The sequence below is a fragment of the Petromyzon marinus genome, unplaced genomic scaffold (assembly GCF_048934315.1).
Source record: "Petromyzon marinus isolate PM22_M1 ecotype Great Lakes invasive population unplaced genomic scaffold, UKy_Petmar_22M1.pri1.0 PM_Scaffold_112, whole genome shotgun sequence".
Lineage (NCBI taxonomy): Eukaryota > Metazoa > Chordata > Hyperoartia > Petromyzontiformes > Petromyzontidae > Petromyzon > Petromyzon marinus.
The window spans coordinates 212,650-236,780 of NW_027423072.1; the positions used below are offsets into that span (position 1 = coordinate 212,650).

General features: G+C 53.0%; 1 protein-coding gene across 2 annotated transcripts in view; it reads left to right on the plus strand.

Annotated features, from left to right (window-relative positions):
• LOC116958410 (proline dehydrogenase 1, mitochondrial-like) overlaps window positions 1-24,131 on the plus strand; it is a 100,200-nt gene that overhangs the window by 51,174 nt on the left and 24,895 nt on the right. For both annotated transcript variants that reach the window (XM_076063408.1, XM_076063407.1), the window contains exons 9-12: window positions 5,029-5,114; window positions 12,478-12,559; window positions 15,797-15,889; window positions 20,560-20,706. In XM_076063408.1, the coding sequence (XP_075919523.1) occupies window positions 5,029-5,114; window positions 12,478-12,559; window positions 15,797-15,889; window positions 20,560-20,706 (408 nt within the window). The remainder of the gene's footprint in view (window positions 1-5,028; window positions 5,115-12,477; window positions 12,560-15,796; window positions 15,890-20,559; window positions 20,707-24,131) is intronic.

Genomic DNA, 24,131 nt, shown 5'->3' on the forward strand with positions numbered 1-24,131 from the left:
GTAGTATCAGTAATAGTAATATCAGTAGTAGTAGCAGTAATAGTTTTATAGTAGTAGTAGCAGTAATAGTATTATCAGTAGTAGTAGCAGTAATAGTATTATCAGTAGTAGTAGCAGTAATAGTAGTATCAGTAGTAGTAGTAATAGTAGTATCAGTAGTAGTAGCAGTAATAGTATTATCAGTAGTAGTAGCACCGCACTATCTCACCGCACCCACCGCACCACCATCACCACCTCGTCACCACCACCACCATCACCACCACCACCACCATCACCACCACCATCACCACACTCACCACCACCACCATCACCACACTCACCACCACCATCACCAACATCACCACCACCACCATCATCACCATCACCACCATCACCACCACCACCACACTCACCATCACCACCACCACCACCACACTCAACACCACCACCACCACCACCACACTCACCACCACCACCACCACCACACCCACCATCACCACACTCACCACCACCACCATCATCACCACCACCATCACCACACTCATCACCACACTCACCACCACCATCACCACCACCACCACCATCACCACCATCACCACACTCACCACCACCACCACACTCACCACCACCACCACACTCACCACACTCACCACACTCACCACCATCACCACCACCACCATCACCACACTCACCACCATCACCACCACCATCACCACACTCACCACCACCACCATCACCACACTCACCACCACCACCACCACACTCACCACCATCACCACCATCACCACACTCACCACCACCACCACACTCACCACACTCACCATCACCACACTCACCACACTGACCACCATCACCACACTCACCACACTCATCACCACACTCACCACACTCACCACCACCACCATCACCACACTCACCACCACCACCATCACCACACTCACCACCATCACCACCATCACCATCACCACCACCACCACCATCACCACCACCACCATCATCACCACCACCACCACCATCACCACCACCACCAATCACCACCACCACCACCACCACCACGCTCACCACCACACTCATCACCATCACCACCACCACCACCACACTCACCACCATCACCACACTCACCACCATCACCACACTCACCACCATCACCACCACCATCACCACACTCACCACCACCACCATCATCACACTCACCACCACCATCACCACCACCACCACACTCACCACCACCACCACACTCACCACCACCACCATCACCACCACCATCACCACACTCACCACCATCACCACCATCACCACACTCACCACCACACTCACCACCACCATCACCACCACCACACTCACCACCACCACCACCATCACCACACTCACCACCACCACCACCACCACACTCACCACACTCACCATCACCACACTCACCACACTCACCACCATCACCACCATCACCACACTCACCACCACCACCACCACCATCACCACACTCACCACCACCACCATCATCACACTCACCACCACCATCACCACCACCATCACCACCACCAACATCACCACACTCACCACCACCACCATCACCACACTCACCACCACCACCATCATCACACTCACCACCACCATCACCACCATCACCACACTCACCACCACCACCACCACACTCACCACACTCACCATCACCACACTCACCACACTCACCACCATCACCACCATCACCACACTCACCACACTCACCACCACCACCATCACCACCACCACCATCACCACCACCACCATCACTACCACCACCACCACCATCACCACACTCACCACCACCACACTCACCACACTCACCACACTCACCACCACCATCACCACACTCACCACCATCACCACACTCACCACCATCACCACCACCACCACCATCATCACCACCACCACCATCACTACCACCACACTCACCACCACACTCACCACACTCACCACACTCACCACCACACTCACCACACTCACCACCACCACCACACTCACCACACTCACCACCACCACCACCACACTCACCACCACCACCACACTCACCACCACCACCATCACCACACTCACCACACTCACCACCACCACCATCACCACACTCACCACACTCACCACCACCACCATCACTACCACCACCACCACCATCACCACCACCACCATCACTACCACCACCACCATCACCACACTCACCACCACCACACTCACCACACTCACCACCACCACCACCACACTCACCACCACCACCATCACCACACTCACCACACTCACCACCACCACCACCACCACCATCACCACACTCACCACACTCACCACCATCACCACCACCACCATCACCACCACCACCATCACTACCACCACCACCACCATCACCACACTCACCACCACCACACTCACCACACTCACCACCACCATCACCACACTCACCACCATCACCACCACCACCATCATCACCACCACCACCATCACCACACTCACCACCATCACCACCATCACCACACTCACCACCACACTCACCACCACCATCACCACCACCATCACCACCATCACCACACTCACCACCACCACCACCACACCCACCACACTCACCATCACCACACTCACCACACTCACCACCATCACCACCATCACCACACTCATCACACTCACCACCACCACCATCACCACACTCACCACCACCACCATCATCACACTCACCACCACCATCACCACCACCACCACCATCACCACCACCACCATCACCACACTCACCACCACCACCATCATCACACTCACCACCACCATCACCACCACCACCACCACCATCACCACACTCACCACCATCACCACCATCACCACACTCACCACCACACTCACCACCACCATCACCACCACCACACTCACCACCACCACCATCACCACCATCATAACACTCACCACCACCACCACCACACTCACCACACTCACCATCACCACACTCACCACACTCACCACCATCACCACCATCACCACACTCACCACACTCACCACCACCATCACCACACTCACCACACTCACCACCATCACCACACTCACCACCACCACCATCACCACCATCACCACCACCACCATCACCATCACCACCACACTCACCACCAACACACTCACCACCACCACCACCACACTCACCACACTCACCACCACCACCACACTCACCACACTCACCACTACACTCACCACCACCACCACCACACTCACCACCACCACCACCACACTCACCACCACCACCACCACCACACTCACCACCACCACCACCACACTCACCACCACCACCACCACCACCACCACACTCACCACCACCACCATCATCATCACCACCACCACCACCATCACCACCATCACCACCACCACCATCACTACCACCACCACCACCACCATCACCACACTCACCACCACCACACTCACCACACTCACCACACTCACCACCACCATCACCACACTCACCACCATCACCACACTCACCACCATCACCACCATCACCACCACCATCATCACCACCACCACCACCATCACTACCACCACCACCACCATCACCACACTCACCACCACCACACTCACCACACTCACCACCATCACCACACTCACCACCATCACCACCACCACCACCACCACCATCACCACCACCACCACCACACTCACCACCACCACCACCACCATCACCACCACCACCACCACACTCACCACCATCACCACACTCACCACCATCACCACCACCACCATCACCACCACCATCACCACCACCACCACCATCACCACCACCACCACCACACTCACCACCACCACCACACTCACCACCACCACCACCACCACACTCACCACCACCACCACACTCACCACCATCATCATCACCACCACCACCACCATCACCACACTCACCACCACCACCATCACCACCACCACCATCACCACCACCACCATCACTACCACCACCACCACCATCACCACACTCACCACCACCACACTCACCACACTCACAACCACCATCACCACACTCACCACCATCACCACACTCACCACCATCACCACCACCACCACCACCATCACTACCACCACCATCACCACCACCACCACCATCACCACACTCACCACCACCACCACACTCACCACACTCACCACCATCACCACACTCACCACCATCACCACCACCACCATCACCACCACCACCACCACCACACTCACCACCACCACCACCATCACCATCACCACCACCACACTCACCACCATCACCACACTCACCACCACCATCACTACCACCACCATCACCATCACCACCACCACCATCACCACCACCACCATCACTACCACCACCACCACCATCACCACCACCATCACCACCACCATCACCACACTCACCACACCCACCACCATCACCACCACCACACTCACCACACCCACCACCATCACCATCACCACCATCACCACCATCACCACCACCACCATCACCACCACCACCATCACCACCATCATCACCATCACCACCACCACACTCACCACCACCATCACCACACTCACCACCACACTCACCACCACACTCACCACACTCATCACCACACTCACCACCACACTCACCACACTCACCACCACTACCACCACACTCACCACCACCACCACCACACTCACCACACTCACCACACTCACCACCACACTCACCACCACACTCACCACCACACTCACCACCATCACCACCACACTCACCACCATCACCACCACCATCACCACACTCACCACCATCACCACCACCATCACCACACTCACCACCACCACCACCACCATCAACACACTCACCATCACCATCACCACCATCACCACCACACTCACCCCACTCACCACACTCACCACCATCACCACCACTATCACACTCACCACTATCACCACACTCACCACCATCACCACCACCATCACACTCACCACCATCACCACCACTATCACACTCACCCCACTCACCACACTCACCACCATCACCACCACTATCACACTCACCACCACCACCACACTCACCACCATCACCATCACCACCACCACTCTGTGTACCTGCAGGAGAGTCTGGCACGGCTGGGCATCGCCACGCGGGACGAGTGCGGGGAGTGGTTCACTGTCATGGACCGTGACCGCTCGGGGTGAGACACCAACACCACCAACACCACCAACACCACCACCAACACCACCAACACCACCAACACCAACCACACCAACACCACCAACACCCTCACACCAACACCACCAACACCACCAACACCACCAACACCACCACCAACACCACCAACACCACCAACACCAACCACACCAACACCACCAACACCAACACCACCAACACCACACCACCAACACCACCACCAACACCACACCACCACCAACACCACCAACACCACCACCAACACCACACCACCACCAACAACACCAACACCACCACCAACCACCAACCACACCACCAACCACCAACCACACCACCAACACCACCAACACCACCACCAACCACCAACCACCAACCACACCACCAACACCACCACCAACCACCAACCACACCACCCCACCAACCCCACCACCACACCATCACCACCAACCCCACCAACATCACCCCCCACCACCAACCACACCACCACCACACCCCCACCAACATCACCACCAACCCCCCACCAACCCCCCACCAACCACACCACCACCCCCACCAACTCCACCACCACACCCCCACCAACCACACCACCACCACCAACCACACCACCACCAACCCCACCACCACCACCAACCACACCACCACCAACCACACCACCACCACCAACCACACCACCACCAACCCCACCACCACCACCAACCACACCACCACCACCAACCACACCCCCACCAACCACACCACCACCACCAACCACACCACCACCAACCACACCACCACCACCAACCACACCCCCACCAACCACACCACCACCCAACACCACCAACCACACCCCCGCACCACCAACCCCACCACCACCACCACCAACCCCACCCCCATCCCTCTCAACCACCAACACCAACCCCACCACCACCAACCCCACCACCACCACCCACCCCCTTGTGATCTCTAAGGGTGCATTGAGACAAGTGAAACTCCGACCGATGCTCCTGCTGATGCGGATTGACTCGTGCAGCCAGGGCAGGGCTGCTGGGTTTTTGGTGTTCATGTTTTGGTGATTTCGAAAAAAAACTTTTTTTCGGTTTTGGCGATGTTAGTTTTGTTGTGGTACGGAGTTGGACTGACGGCCTGAATCGTGGTTGTCTCGTGGTGGTGGTTGTTGTTGTGGTTGTTGTGGTTGTTGTGGTTGTTGTGGTGGTTGTTGTGGTTGTTGTTGTTGTTTGACTTTGCATCCCACCGCCCTAAACCCCGGTGGTTGTTGTTTTGGTTGTTGTTGTGGTTGTTGTGGTTGTTGTTGTGGTTGTTGTTGTTTTTGTTGTTGTGGTTGTGGTTGTTGTGGTTGTTGTGGTGGTGGTTGTTGTTGTCTCGTGGTGGTTGTTGTGGTGGTTGTGGTTGTTGTGGTTGTTGTTGTTGTGGTTGTTGTGGTTGTTGTTGTGGTTGTTGTGGTTGTTGTGGTTGTTGTTGTTGTTGTGGTGGTTGTTGTGGTTGTTGTTGTTGTTTGACTTTGCATCCCACCGCCCTAAACCCCGGTGGTTGTTGTTGTGGTTGTTGTTGTGGTTGTTGTGGTTGTTGTTGTGGTTGTTGTTGTTTTTGTTGTTGTGGTTGTTGTGGTTGTTGTGGTGGTGGTTGTTGTTGTTGTTGTTGTCTCGTGGTGGTTGTTGTGGTGGTTGGTTGTTGTGGTTGTTGTTGTTGTGGTTGTTGTTGTGGTTGTTGTGGTTGTGGTTGTTGTGGTTGTGGTTGTTGTTGTGGTTATTGTTGTGGTTGTTGTGGTTGTTGTGGTTGTTGTGGTTGTTGTGGTTGTTGTTGTTTGACTTTGCATCCCACCGCCCTAAACCCCGGTGGTTGTTGTTGTTGTGGTTGTTGTGGTGGTTGTGGTGGTGGTTGTTGTTGTGGTTGTTGTTGTGGTTGTTGTTGTGGTTGTTGTTGTGGTTGTTGTTGTGGTTGTTGTTGTTGTGGTTGTTGTGGTTGTTGTTGTGGTTGTGGTTGTTGTTGTTGTTGTGGTTGTTGTTGTGGTTGTTGTTGTTGTGGTTGTTGTTGTGGTTGTTGTTGTGGTTGTTGTTTTGTTGTGGTTGTTGTTATGGTTGTTGTTGTGGTTGTTATGGTTGTTGTTGTGGTTGTTGTTGTGGTTGTTGTGGTTGTTGTGGTTGTGGTTGTGGTTGTTGTGGTTGTTGTGGTTGTTGTGGTTGTTGTTGTTGTGGTTGTTGTTGTGGTTGTTGTTTTGTTGTGGTTGTTGTTGTTATGGTTGTTGTTGTGGTTGTTGTGGTTGTTGTTGTTGTGGTTGTTGTTGTGGTTGTGGTTGTTGTTGTGGTTGTTGTGGTTGTGGTTGTGGTTGTTGTGGTTGTGGTTGTTGTGGTTGTGGTTGTTGTGGTTGTTGTTGTGGTTGTGGTTGTTGTTGTGGTTGTGGTTGTTGTTGTGGTTGTGGTTGTTGTGGTTGTGGTTGTTGTTGTGGTTGTTGTTGTGGTTGTTGTTGTGGTTGTTGTTGTGGTTGTTGTTGTGGTTGTGGTTGTTGTTGTGGTTGTTGTGGTTGTTGTGGTTGTTGTTGTGGTTGTTGTTGTTTGACTTTGCATCCCACCGGGATTGTTTGTTTGCACACAGCGTTGGCGGTGTGTACGCTGCTTTTTCCCGAAGTTTCTGCCGCTGTTCCCGCCGGATTATTTTTCCCGCTTGCGCGTAGAGTCACTTGAAGCTTCTGGGTTCGAAAGTTTTCGCTAGCGGCAGGGAGGTCCGCGCTCTTTAGATCTTTAGCCGAGGTCAGGTCGGTTCGGGGGGGTGGGCGAAATAATAAAAAATAAATAAATAATACCAAATAAATAAAACTATTGACAATTTTTTTTTTAAAATGAACAAATCGCCACGTTTCGACTGCAACACCAGCAATCATCATCATCATCATCAGGTGTGACAACCAGAGCTAGGATTTTTTTGATTTTTTGATTTTATCGAAGTGGGAGAAGGGACGGGGTTTAGGGCGGTTTAATAAGTCGGAGAGGGCTTGAACATTCTGGCGAATTTCCCGATGATGATGATGATGACGATGATGATGATGATGACGATGATGATGATGCTGCTGGTTGATGTGTAGTTACCCAGCGAAACGTCGCACTACTAAACTCAAACTGTAAACGATGTTGATTCACTCTTCAACAACAAACAAACAACAACAACACCGGCGTGTGGGCTAAAGCAGCAAACTACTTTGTCCTTTGTAAACGTGACGCATTATATATATTTTTTACTGTTTGGCCGTGTCGGGGTGGGTGGGTGGTGGAGGGGTTACGACACATTTATAGATGACACGATCTCACCACACCCCCCACCCCCACCCAAAATAAAACAACAACTTTATGATGAATGGTGCGAGAGGGGGGAGAAGTGTCACACTGCAGGTACAGCAGACGCGCTGTGGCAAAAAAAGCAGCGACGAATGATTGTTGCACAAGGTTCAGATGATGAAGCCTAGAATATCCACACTGCTTAACGCTGAGGACGATTATTGTGAGACCTCCGTTTCGCCAGTGACAAGATAGAGGGGATAGGTTTTATAACCACCTTTTAACTGGCACACAAAAAAACTGACACCTTTATTCAAGGCGTCGTGTCTGCAATAACCACAACACACAAGCAGTCAAAATGCACACAAAAAAAAGACAACTTTGATGATAATAATAATGATATTGGCAATGTCCTTGAATTTGATTGGTCCACACCCGAGACGGATTTTCTTAGAGCCCCTTTAGTCTCTCCCATTGGTGTTGGACCAGAAGACGCCAAAAGGCGTACAACTTTAAAAACAGCGCACCATCAGAGTTATTGAGGTGCTTGGGGTGAGCCATTTACATTATGAGACCTCCTTTGCCAGTAAAAAGATAGAGGAATAGGTTTTTACCCTTTTAACTGGCACCAAAACTGACACCTTTATTCAAGGCATCAACTTTTCTACAATAACCACAACACAAGCAGTCAAAATGCACACGAAAAAAAGACAACTTTGATGATAATAATAATATTGATATTGGCACTGTCCTTGAATTTGATTGGTCCACACCCGAGACGGATTTTCTTAGAGCCCTTTAGTCTCTCCACTGGTGTTGGACCAGAAGACGCCAAAAGGCGTACAACTTTAAAAACAGCAGCGCACCATCAGAGTTATTGAGGGCTCGGGGTGAGAATTTACATTATGAGACCTTTGCCAGTAACAAGATAGAGGAATAGGTTTTATACCCTTTTAACTGGCACAAAAACTGACACCTTTATTCAAGGCATCATGTCTGCAATAACCACAACACAAGCAGTCAAAATGCAAACAAAAAAGACAACTCTGATGATAATAATATTGATATTGGCAATGTCCTTGAATTTGATTGGTCCACACCCGAGACGGATTTTCTTAGAGCCCCTTTAGTCTCTCCCACTGGTGTTGGACCAGAAGACGCCAAAAGGCGTACAACTTTGAAAACAGCGCACCATCAGAGTTATTGAGGTGCTTGGGGTGAGCCATTTACATTATGAGACCTCCTTTGCCAGTAACAAGATAGAGGAATAGGTTTTTACCCTTTTAACTGGCACCAAAACTGACACCTTTATTCAAGGTATCAACTTTTCTACAATAACCACAACACAAGCAGTCAAAATGCACACGAAAAAGAGACAACTCTGATAATAATAATATTGATATTGGCAATGTCCTTGAATTTGATTGGTCCACACCCGAGACGGATTTTCTTAGAGCCCTTTAGTCTCTCCACTGGTGTTGGACCAGAAGACGCCAAAAGGCGTACAACTTTAAAAACAGCGCACCATCAGAGTTATTGAGGTGCTTGGGGTGAGCCAATTTACATTATGAGACCTCCGTTTCGCCAGTGACAAGATAGAGGGGATAGGTTTTTACCATCTTTTAACTGGCACACAAAAAAAAACTGACACCTTTATTCAAGGCATCAACTTTTCTACAATAACCACAACACAAGCAGTCAAAATGTACACGAAAAAAAGACAACTCTGATGATAATAATATTAATAATATTGATATTGGCACTGTCCTTGAATTTGATTGGTCCACACCCGAGACGGCTTTTCTTAGAGCCCTTTAGTCTCTCCACTGGTGTTGGACCAGAAGACGCCAAAAGGCGTACAACTTAAAAAACAGCGCACCATCAGAGTTATTGAGGTGCTTGGGGTGAGCATTTACATTATGAGACCTCCGTTTCGCCAGTGACAAGATAGAGGGGATAGGTTTTATAACCACCTTTTAACTGGCACACAAAAAAAACTGACACCTTTATTCAAGGCGTCGTGTCTGCAATAACCACAACACAAGCAGTCAAAATGCACACGAAAAAAAGACAACTCTGATGATAATAATAATATTGATATTGGCACTGTCCTTGAATTTGATTGGTCCACACCCGAGACGGATTTTCTTAGAGCCCCTTAGTCTCTCCACTGGTGTTGGACCAGAAGACGCCAAAAGGCGTACAACTTTAAAAACAGCGCACCATCAGAGTTATTGAGGTGCTTGGGGTGAGCCATTTACATTATGAGACCTCCTTTGCCAGTAACAAGATATAGGAATAGGTTTTAACCACCTTTTAACTGGCACACAAAAACTGACACCTTTATTCAAGGCATCATGTCTGCAATAACCACAACACAAGCAGTCAAAATGCAAACACAAAAAAGACAACTCTGATGATAATATTGATATTGGCACTGTCCTTGAATTTGATTGGTCCACACCCGAGACGGATTTTCTTAGAGCCCTTTAGTCTCTCCCATTGGTGTTGGACCAGAAGACGCCAAAAGGCGTACAACTTTAAAAACAGCGCACCATCAGAGTTATTGAGGTGCTTGGGGTGAGCCATTTACATTATGAGACCTCCTTTGCCAGCAACAAGATATAGGAATAGGTTTTACCCTTTTAACTGGACAGTGCCAATATCAATATCAATATTATTATCAGAGTTGTCTTTTTTTTGTTTGCATTTTGACTGCTTGTGTTGTGGTCATTGCAAACACGATGCCTTGAATAAAGGTGTCAGTTTTTGTGCCAGTTAAAAGGGTAAAACCTATTTCAATAGCTGAGGATGCAATTAACTCGGTAAAATAGACTAATAATACCCGGTATTGTTGGTTCTTTCGGTAAAGTCACCACCACGTAGAAGGGAAACAATAAAATAATAAAAATATAAAACAATAAAATTATTGTAAAACAACAAAATTATTATTCTTTGTTCTTTGGGTAAAATCACCACGTAGAAGGGAAACAATACAATAATAAAAATATTAAACAACAAAATTATTGTTCTTTGGGTAAAATCACCACGTAGAAGGGAAACAATAACATAATAAAAATATAAAACAATAAAATTAATATTCTTGGTTCTATCGGTAAAGTCACCACGAAAGAACCAAGAATAATACTTTAATTACAATAATTATATTGTTTTATATTTTTATTATTTTATTGTTTCCCTTCTACGTGGCAATGACTGAATCACCTACCCACCCACCCAGCCACCCACCCAGCTACCCACCCACCAACTTACCTACCCAGCCACCGACTCACCTATCCACCCACCTACCCACCCACCGACTCACCTACCCACCCACCGACCTACCCACCGACCTACCCACCCTCCCACCCACCCAGCCACCCTCCTACCCACCCTCCTACCCACCCACCCTCCTACCCACCCACATACCCACCCACCCACCAACTCGCCTACCCAGCCACCGACTCACCTACCCACCTACCCACCCACCTACCTACCCACGGACTCGCCCACCCACACGCCGACTCCACTACCCACCCACCTACCCACCCACCTACCCACCTACCTACCCACCCTCCTACCTACCCACCGACTCACCTACCCACCCACCTACCCACCCACCGACTCACCTACCCAGCCACCAAATCACCTACCCACCCACCCTCCCACCTACCCACCCACCCTCCCACCTACCCACCCACCCACCAACCCACCGGCTCACCCACCCACACGCCGACTCCACTACCCACCTACCCAGCCACCGACTCACCTACCCACCCACCAACTCACCTACCCACCCACCGACTCACCTACCCACCTACCCACCTGCCCACCTACCCACTCACCTACCCACCCACCGACTCACCTGCCCACCCACCTACCCACCCACCTACCCACCCACCCACCTACCCACCCACCCACCTACCCACCCACCTGCCCACCCACCCACCGACTCACCCACCCACCCACCTACCCACCCACCGACTCACCTACCCACCCACCCGCCCACCCACCCACCCACCTACCCACCCACCCGCCCACCCACCCACCCACCTACCCACCCACCCACTCACCCGCCCACCTACCCACGTGTGTGTGCAGAGCGGTGGACCTGCTGGAGTGGAGCCGTCTGATCGACTCCCACACTCGCATCTCCAAGCTCATGGTCGTCCCCAACCGGCAGGTGAGGCTCGCAAACTGGTACCCCCCGTTTAGCCACCCTGCCACGTGGTGATGATGGGCCCGTGCTACGGGCGATATCCTGACGGATTAGAGAGAGAGACACCACCACCATCACCACCACCACCATCACCGCCATCACCGCCATCACCGCCATCACCGCCATCACCACCATCACCGCCATCACCATCCAGCAGTGGATAGGGCATGGCGATGGCACTGAGACACAGAGAGAGACACCACCACCATCACCACCATCACCACCATCACCGCCATCACCACCATCACCGCCATCACCATCCAGCAGTGGATAGGGCACGGTGATGGTACTGAGACGGAGAGAGACACCACCATCACCACCATCCAGCAGTGGATAGGGCAAGGTGATGATGGCGATGGCACTGAGACACAGAGAGACACCATCACCACCACCACCATCACCACCATCACCATCCAGCAGTGGATAGGGCATGGCGATGGTACTGAGACAGAGAGAGACACCACCACCATCACCGCCGCTGTGATCCCATCCAGCAGTGGATAGGGCACGGTGATGATGGCGATGGCACAGAGACACAGAGAGACACCATCACCACCATCACCACCATCACCATCACCGCCGCAGTGATCCCATCCAGCAGTGGATAGGGCATGGCGATGGCACTGAGACAGAGAGACACCACCATCACCACCATCATCATCACTGCAGTGATCTCCATCCAGCAGTGGATAGGGCAAGGTGATGATGGCGATGGCACTGAGACAGACAGACACCACCATCACCACCATCACTGCAGTGATCTCCATCCAGCAGTGGATAGGGCACGGCCATGATGATGCGTCTCCCGCTAGGTCAACTCGGCCTTAAATGAGTACCTGGTGCGGTGTGCCGGCCTTCCTAGACACTGCTGCTGCTGCTAGCAGCACTTGCCCCAGCAGGCCATGTGAGGCTACACGGGGGACCTTTGTCTGTGCGAGTGTATGGGTGAGTTTATGGGTGGGTGAGGTGAGTGGCTGGGTGGGTGAGCGGCTGGGTGAGTGGCTGGGTGAGTGAGGTGAGTGGCTGGGTGGGCGAGTGGCTGGGTGAGTGAGGTGAGTGGCTGGGTGGGCGAGTGGCTGGGTGAGTGAGTGGCTGGGTGGGTGAGGTGAGTGGCTGGGTGGGTGAGGTGAGTGGCTGGGTGGGTGAGTGGCTGGGTGAGTGAGTGGCTGGGTGGGTGAGGTGAGTGGCTGGGTGAGTGAGTGGCTGGGTGGGTGAGGTGAGTGGCTGGGTGGGTGAGGTGAGTGGCTGGGTGGGTGAGTGGCTGAGTGGGTGAGGTGAGTGGCTGGATGGGTGAGTGGGCGGCTGGGTGGGTGAGTGGCTGGGTGGGTGAGGTGAGTGGCTGGGTGGGTGAGGTGAGTGGCTGGGTGGGTGAGTGGCTGAGTGGGTGAGGTGAGTGGCTGGATGGGTGAGTGGGCGGCTGGGTGGGTGAGTGGCTGGGTGGGTGAGGTGAGTGGCTGGGTGGGTGAGTGGCTGGGTGGGTGAGGTGAGTGGCTGGGTGGGCGAGTGGCTGGGTGAGTGAGTGGCTGGGTGGGTGAGTGGCTGGGTGGGTGGGCGAGTGGCTGAGTCGCTGGGAGGGCGAGCGGCTGGGTGGGTGAGTGAGTGGCTGGGTGGGCGAGTGTCTGGGTGAGTGGCTGGGTGAGTGAGTGGCTGGGTGAGTGAGTGGCTGGGTGAGTGATTGGCTGGGTGAGCGAGTGGATGGGTGAGTGAGCGGCTGGGTGGCTGGATGGGTGAGGTGAGTGGCTGGGTGGGTGAGTGGCTGGGTGGGCGAGTGGCTGAGTGGCTGGGTGGACGAGTGGCTGGGTGGGCGAGTGGCTGGGAGGGCGAGTGGCTGGGTGGGCGAGTGGCTGGGTGGACGAGTGGGTGGCTGAGTGGCTGGGTGGACGAGTGGGTGGCTGAGTGGCTGGGTGGGCGAGTGGCTGGGTGGGTGAGTGAGTGGCTGGGTGAGCGAGTGGCTGAGTTGGTGAGTGGCTGGGTGGGTGAGTGAGTGGCTGGGTGGGTGAGTGTCTGGGTGAGCGAGTGGCTGGGTGGGTGAATGGCTGGGTGAGGTGAGTGGGTGAGCGGCTGGGTGAGCGAGTGGCTGGGTGAGTGAGTGGGTGAGTGGCTGGGTGAGGTGAGTGGGTGAGTGGCTGGGTGGGCGAGTGGCTGGGTGGGTGAGTGGCTGGGTGGGTGAGTGGCTGGGTGAGGTGAGTTGGTGAGTGGCTGGGTGGGTGAGCGGCTTGGTGAGCGAGTGACTGGGTGAGTGAGTGGCTGGGTGGGCGAGTGGCTGGGTGGGTGGCTGGGCGAGTGGCTTGGTGAGTGAGGTGAGTGGGTGAGTGAGTGGCTGGGTGAGCGAGTGGTTGGGTGAGCGGGTGGCTGGGTGAGTGGCTGGATGGGCGAGTGGCTGGATGGGCGAGTGGCTGGGTGGGTTTGTGGGTGGGTGGGCGAGTGGCTGGGTGAGCGAGTGGCTGAGTTGGTGAGTGGCTGGGTGGGTGAGTGAGTGGCTGGGTGGGTGAGTGTCTAGGTGAGCGAGTGGCTGGGTGGGTGAATGGCTGGGTGAGGTGTGTGGGTGAGCGGCTGGGTGAGCGAGTGGCTGGGTGAGTGAGTGGGTGAGTGGCTGGGTGAGGTGAGTGGGTGAGTGGCTGGGTGGGCGAGTGGCTGGGTGGGTGAGTGGCTGGGTGGGTGAGTGGCTGGGTGGGTGAGTGGCTGGGTGAGGTGAGTTGGTGAGTGGCTGGGTGGGTGAGTGGCTGGGTGGGCGAGTGGCTGGGTGAGTGAGGTGAGTGGGTGAGTGAGTGGCTGGGTGGGTGGCTGGGCGAGTGGCTGGGTGGGTGAGCGGCTGGGTGGGCGAGTGGCTGGGTGAGTGAGGTGAGTGGCTGGGTGAGTGGCTGGGTGAGTGGCTGGATGGGCGAGTGGCTGGGTGGGTGAGTGGCTGGGTGGGCGAGTGGGTGAGTGGCTGGGTGAGTGGCTGGGTGAGTGAGTGGCTGGGAGGGCGAGTGGCTGGGTGGGTGAGTGGCTGGGTGGGTGAGTGGCTGGGTGGGTGAGTGAGTGGGTGGGTGAGTGAGTGGCTGGGTGAGTGAGTGGGTGGGCGAGTGACTGAGTGAGTGGCTGGGTGGGCGAGTGACTGGGTGAGTGGCTGGGTGAGTGAGCGACTGGGCCACGAACAGTGCTTGCCCCAGCAGCGTGTGCGAGGCTACACGGGGGACCTTTGTCTGCGTGTCTCTGCAGACGGGCCGCGTGGAGCCGCTGATGATGACCTTCACGGATGAGGAGGAGCGGCAGATGAAGAGGATGCTGAAGAGGATGGACATCCTCGCCACGGTGACTCACCTCGTCAGCAGCATCATCAGCAGTAGCAGCATCAGCAGTAGCAGCATCGTCATCATCAGCAGCAGCAACATCATCATCTTCAGGAGTAATAGTAGCAGCAGCATCATCGGTAGCAGCATCATCAGCAGTAGCAGCATTAGCAGCAGCATCATCAGCAGTAGCAGCATCATCAGTAGCAGCATTAGCAGCATCATCAGCAGTAGCAGCATCATCAGCAGTACTAGCAGCATCAGCAGCATCATCAGCAGTAGCAGCATCATCAGCAGTACTAGCAGCATCAGCAGCATCATCAGCAGTAGCAGTATCATCAGCAGTACTAGCAGCATCAGCAGCATCATCAGCAGTAGCAGCATCATTAGTAGCAGTAGCATCATCATTAGTAGCAGCATCATCATCATCAGCAGCAGCAGCAACATCATCATCTTTAGGAGTAATAGTAGCAGCATCGTCAGCAGTAGCATCATCAGTAGCAGCAGCATCATCATCAGTATCAGCATCATCATCAGTAGTAGCAGCATCATCAGTAGCAGCATCGTCATCAGTAGTAGCATCATCAGCATCATCAGCAGTAGCAGCATCATCAGTAGCAGCATTAGCAGCATCATCAGCAATAGCAGCATTAGCAGCATCATCAGCAATAGCAGCATCATCAGTAGCAGCATCGTCATCAGTAGTAGCATCATCAGCATCATCAGCAGTAGCAGCATCATCAGTAGCAGCATTAGCAGCATCATCAGCAATAGCAGCATTAGCAGCATCATCAGCAATAGCAGCATCATCAGCAGTACTAGCAGCATCAGCAGCATCATCAGCATCATCAGCAATAGCAGCATCATCAGCATCATCAGCATTAGCAGCATCATCAGCAATAGCAGCATTAGCAGCATCATCAGCAATAGCAGCATCATCAGCAGTACTAGCAGCATCAGCAGCATCATCAGCAGTAGCAGCATCATTAGTAGCAGTAGCATCATCATTAGTAGCAGCATCATCATCATCAGCAGCAGCAGCAACATCATCATCTTCAGGAGTAATAGTAGCAGCATCATCATCAGTAGCAGCATCATCAGTAGCAGCATCATCAGTAGCAGCATCATCAGTAGTAGCAGCATCATCAGTAGTAGCAGCATCATCAGTAGTAGCAGCATCATCAGTAGTAGCAGCATCATCAGTAGTAGCAGCATCATCAGTAGTAGCAGCATCATCAGTAGTAGCATCGTCATCATCAGTAGCAGCATCATCAGTAGCAGCATCATCAGTAGCAGCATCATCAGTAGCAGCATCATCATCAGTAGCAGCATCATCAGTAGCAGCATCATCAGTAGCAGCATCATCAGCAGTAGTAGCAGCATCATCAGCAGTAGCAGCATCATCAGTAGTAGCAGCATCATCAGCAGCATCATCATCAGTAGTAGCAGCATCATCATCAGTAGCAGCATCGTCATCAGTAGTAGCAGCATCATCATGATCAGCATCATCATCAGTAGTAGCAGCATCATCAGTAGTAGCAGCATCATCATCAGTAGCAGCAGCATCATCATTAGTAGCAGCATCATCATGATCAGCATCATCTTCAGTAGTATCAGCATCATCAGCAGCAACCATCATCATGATCAGCATCATCATCAGTAGTATCAGCATCATCAGCAGCAACCATCATCATGATCATCATCAGTAGTATCAGCATCATCAGCAGCAACCATCATCATGATCAGCATCATCATCAGTAGTAGCAGCATCATCATGATCAGCATCATCATCAGTAGTATCAGCATCATCAGCAGCAACCATCATCATGATCAGCATCATCATCAGTAGTAGCAGCATCATCATGATCAGCATCATCATCAGTAGTATCAGCATCATCAGCAGCAACCATCATCATGATCAGCATCATCATCAGTAGTAGCAGCATCATGATCAGCATCATCATCAGTAGTATCAGCATCATCAGCAGCAACCATCATCATGATCAGCATCATCATCAGTGGTAGCAGTCCGCGTGGTTGACGCGCACCGGGCTAAAGACGCCGACAGACTCGCCAATAAATAACCCCTCCATTGTCGTGTCTCACCCACCCCGTGTGTCTCACCCACCCCGTGTGTCTCACCCACCCCGTGTGTCTCACCCACCCCGTGTGTCTCACCCACCCCGTGTCTCACCCACCCCGTGTCTCACCCACCCCGTGTCTCACCCACCCCGTGTCTCACCCACCCCGTGTCTCTCCCACCCCGTGTCTCACCCACCCCGTGTCTCACCCACCCCGTGTCTCACCCACCCCGTGTCTCACCCACCCCGTGTCTCACCCACCCCGTGTGTCTCACCCACCCCGTGTCTCACCCACCCCGTGTCTCACCCACCCCGTGTCTCACCCACCCCGTGTCTCACCCACCCCGTGTCTCACCCACCCCGTGTCTCACCCACCCCGTGTCTCACCCACCCCGTGTCTCTCCCACCCCGTGTCTCACCCACCCCGTGTCTCACCCACCCCGTGTCTCACCCACCCCGTGTCTCACCCACCCCGTGTCTCACCCACCCCGTGTCTCACCCACCCCGTGTCTCACCCACCCCGTGTCTCACCCACCCCGTGTCTCACCCACCCCGTGTCTCACCCACCCCGTGTCTCACCCACCCCGTGTCTCACCCACCCCGTGTCTCTCCCCGTGTCTCACCCCGTGTCTCACCCACCCCGTGTCTCACCCCGTGTCTCACCCACCCCGTGTCTCACCCACCCCGTGTCTCACCCACCCCGTGTCTCACCCACCCCGTGTCTCACCCACCCCGTGTCTCTCTCCCCCGTGTCTCACCCACCCCGTGTCTCACCCACCCCGTGTCTCACCCACCCCGTGTCTCACCCACCCCGTGTCTCCCCCACCCGTGTCTCACCCACCCCGTGTCTCACCCACCGTGTCTCTCTCCCCGTGTCTCCCCCCCGTGTCTCTCTCCCCGTGTCTCTCTCCTCGTGTCTCTCTCCCCGTGTCTTTCTCCCCGTGTCTCTCTCCCCGTGTCTCTCCCCCCGTGTCTCTCCCCCCGTGTCTCTCCCCCCGTGTCTCTCCCCCCGTGTCTCACCCACCCCGTGTCTCACCCCCCTGTGTCTCACCCCCCTGTGTCTCACCCCCCTGTGTCTCACCCACCCCGTGTCTCTCCCCCCGTGTCTCTCTCCCCGTGTCTCTCCCCCCGTGTCTCCCCCCCGTGTCTCTCCCCCGTGTCTCTCCCCCCGTGTCTCTCCCCCCGTGTCTCTCTCCCCGTGTCTCTCTCCCCGTGTCTCTCTCCCCGTGTCTCTCTCCCCGTGTCTCCCCCCCGTCTCTCCCCGTGTCTCTCCCCCCGTGTCTCTCTCCCCGTGTCTCCCACCCCGTGTCTCTCCCCCCGTGTCTCTCCCCCCGTGTCTCTCTCCCCGTGTCTCTCTCCCCGTGTCTCTCTCCCCGTGTCTCCCCCCCGTCTCTCCCCGTGTCTCTCTCCCCGTGTCTCACCCCCCCGTGTCTCCCCCCCGTGTCTCTCTCCCCCGTATCTCTCCCCCCGTGTCTCTCTCCCCGTGTCTCTCTCCCCGTGTCTCTCTCCCCGTGTCTCCCCCCCGTCTCTCCCCGTGTCTCTCTCCCCGTGTCTCCCACCCCGTGTCTCTCCCCCCGTGTCTCTCCCCCGTGTCTCCCCCCGTGTCTCCCCCCGTGTCTCTCCCCGTGTCTCTCTCCGTGTCTCTGTGTCTCTCCCCCCGTGTCTCTGTGTCTCTCCCCCTGTGTCTCTCCCCCTGTGTCTCTCCCCCCGTGTCTCTCCCCGTGTCTCCCCCCGTGTCTCCCCCCCCGTGTCTCTCCCCCCGTGTCTCTCCCCGTGTCTCCCACCGTGTCTCTCCCCCCGTGTCTCTCCCCCTGTGTCTCTCCCCCCGTGTCTCCCCCCCGTCTCTCCCCGTGTCTCTCTCCCCGTGTCTCCCACCCCGTGTCTCTCCCCCCGTGTCTCTCCCCCGTGTCTCTCCCCCGTGTCTCTCCCCGTGTCTCCCCCCGTGTCTCCCCCCCCGTGTCTCTCCCCGTGTCTCCCACCGTGTCTCTCCCCCCGTGTCTCTCCCCCTGTGTCTCTCCCCCCGTGTCTCCCCCCCGTCTCTCCCCGTGTCTCTCTCCCCGTGTCTCCCACCCCGTGTCTCTCCCCCCGTGTCTCCCCCCGTGTCTCTCTCCGTGTCTCTGTGTCTCTCCCCCCGTGTCTCTGTGTCTCTCCCCCTGTGTCTCTCCCCCCGTGTCTCTCCCCGTGTCTCCCCCCGTGTCTCCCCTCCCGTGTCTCTCCCCCCGTGTCTCTCCCCGTGTCTCCCACCGTGTCTCTCCCCCCGTGTCTCTCCCCGTGTCTCCCCCCGTGTCTCTCCCCCCGTGTCTCTCCCCCCGTGTCTCCCCCCCGTCTCTCCCCGTGTCTCCCCCCGTGTCTCTCCCCCCGTGTCTCTCCCCGTGTCTCCCCCCGTGTCTCTCCCCCTGTGTCTCTCCCCCCGTGTCTCCCCCCCGTCTCTCCCCGTGTCTCCCCCCGTGTCTCTCCCCCCGTGTCTCTCCCCCCGTGTCTCTCCCCTCGTGTCTCTCCCCCGTGTCTCTCCCCCGTGTCTCCCCCCGTGTCTCCCCCCCGTCTCCCCCCGTGTCTCTCCCCCCGTCTCTCCCCGTGTCTCCCCCCGTGTCTCTCTCCCCACCGCCTGCAGGCGGCTGTCCAGCGTGGTGTACGCCTCATGGTGGATGCTGAGCAGTCATACTTCCAGCCGGCCATCTCCCGCCTCACCGTGGAGATGATGCGCAGCTACAACGGGCAACGGCCGGCTCTCTTCAACACCTACCAGGGGTACCTCAAGGTACACACACACACAACATACACACACACCTACACATACACACCTATACATACACACACACCTACACATACACACACAACACACACACAACATACACACACACACAACACACACACCTACACATACACACACACCTACACATACACACACACCTATACATACACACAACATACACACACACCTATACATACACACCTATACATACACACAACATACACACTACATACACACACACCTACACATACACATCTACACACACATCTACATACACACACACACAACATACACACACACCTATACATACACACACCTATACATACACACACACCTATACATACACACACACACCTATACATACACACACACCTATACACTACATACACACACCTACACATACACACACATCTACACACCTATACATACACACACCTATACATACACACACACACATCTACATACACACACACCTACACATACACACACACACACCTACACACAACATACACACACACCTACACATACACACACAACATACACACAACATACACACACCATACACACACACACCTATACATACACACACACACAACACACACACCTATACATACACACCTATACATACACACACACACCTATACATACACACACACCTATACATACACACAACATACACACTACATACACACACACCTACACATACACACACACAACACACACACCTATACATACACACACCTATACATACACACACACACCTATACATACACACACACCTACACATACACACACACACCTCTATATACACACACACAACATACACACACACACACAACATACACACACACACAACATACACACACACACAACATACACACCTATACATACACACACCTATACATACACACACACCTATACATACACACACACCTATACATACACACAACATACACACTACATACACACACACCTATACATACACACACCTATACATACACACACCTATACATACACACACACACCTATACATACACACACACACCTATACATACACACACACACCTATACATACACACACCTATACATACACACAACATACACACTACATACACACACACCTACACATACACACACACAACACACACACCTATACATACACACACCTATACATACACACACCTATACATACACACACACACACCTATACATACACACATACACCTATACATACACACACACACCTATACATACACACACACCTATACATACACACAACATACACACTACATACACACACACCTACACATACACACACACAACACACACACCTATACATACACACACACACCTATACATACACACACACACCTATACATACACACACACACCTATACATACACACACACCTATACATACACACAACATACACACTACATACACACACACCTACACATACACAACACACACACCTATACATACACACACCTATACATACACACACCTATACATACACACACACACACAACATACACACACACCTATACATACACACATACACCTATACATACACACACACACCTATACATACACACAACATACACACTACATACACACAACCTACACATACACACACACCAACACATACACACCTATACATACACACACCTATACATACACACACCTATACATACACACACCTATACATACACACACACACACACAACATACACACACACCTACACATACACACACACCTACACATACATACACAAACATACACACAACATACACACACCATACACACACACACCTATACATACACACACACACAACACACACACCTATACATACACACCTATACATACACACACACACACCTATACATACACACACACCTATACATACACACAACATACACACTACATACACACACACCTACACATACACACACACAACACACACACCTATACATACACACACCTATACATACACACACACACCTATACATACACACACACCTATACATACACACACACCTATACATACACACAACATACACACTACATACACACACACCTACACATACACACACACAACACACACACCTATACATACACACGCCTATACATACACACACACACCTATACATACACACACACCTATACATACACACACACCTATACATACACACACACCTATACATACACACACACAACACACACACCTATACATACACACGCCTATACATACACACGCCTATACATACACACACACACCTATACATACACACACACACCTATACATACACACACACCTATACATACACACAACATACACACTACATACACACACACCTACACATACACACACACAACACACACACCTATACATACACACACCTATACATACACACACACACCTATACATACACACACACACACACATACACACACACACCTCTATATACACACACACAACATACACACACACACACACAACATACACACCTATACATACACACACCTATACATACACACACACCTATACATACACACACACACCTATACATACACACAACATACACACTACATACAACAAAGACAAAGACAAAGATCCCCATATAGCCTTAACAGACTGTAGGGGCAAGTGCTGTTAGCGAGCACCTATGAAGGCCGGAACGGTACACGAGGGGGTGGGTGGCCAGCACCACGCCCGACCGCCTTTGTCTCCCTAGTGGCAATGTTTACACACCGCACCAGGTACTCATTTGAGGCTGAGTCGACCTAGGGGAGGCCTGGGACCGGTTCAGATAATCGTCACTGGTGTTGGCCGTGAGCGGGAATCGAACCCGGGTCGCCAGGTTCATAGCGCAGCGCGCTAACCGCTACACTACCGCTCCCCACACTACATACACACACACCTACACATACACACACACAACACACACACACCTATACATACACACACCTATACATACACACACACACCTATACATACACACACACACCTATACATACACACACACCTATACATACACACAACATACACACTACATACACACACACCTACACATACACACACACATCTACACACCTATACATACACACACCTATACATACACACACACACATCTACATACACACACACCTACACATACACACACACACACCTCTATATACACATACACAACATACACACACAACATACACACACACAACATACACACACACACAACATACACACCTATACATACACACACATCTACATACACACACACACCTATACATACACACACACCTATACATACACACAACATACACACTACATACACACACACCTACACATACACACACACATATACACACCTATACATACACACACCTATACATACACACACACATCTACATACACACACACCTACACATACA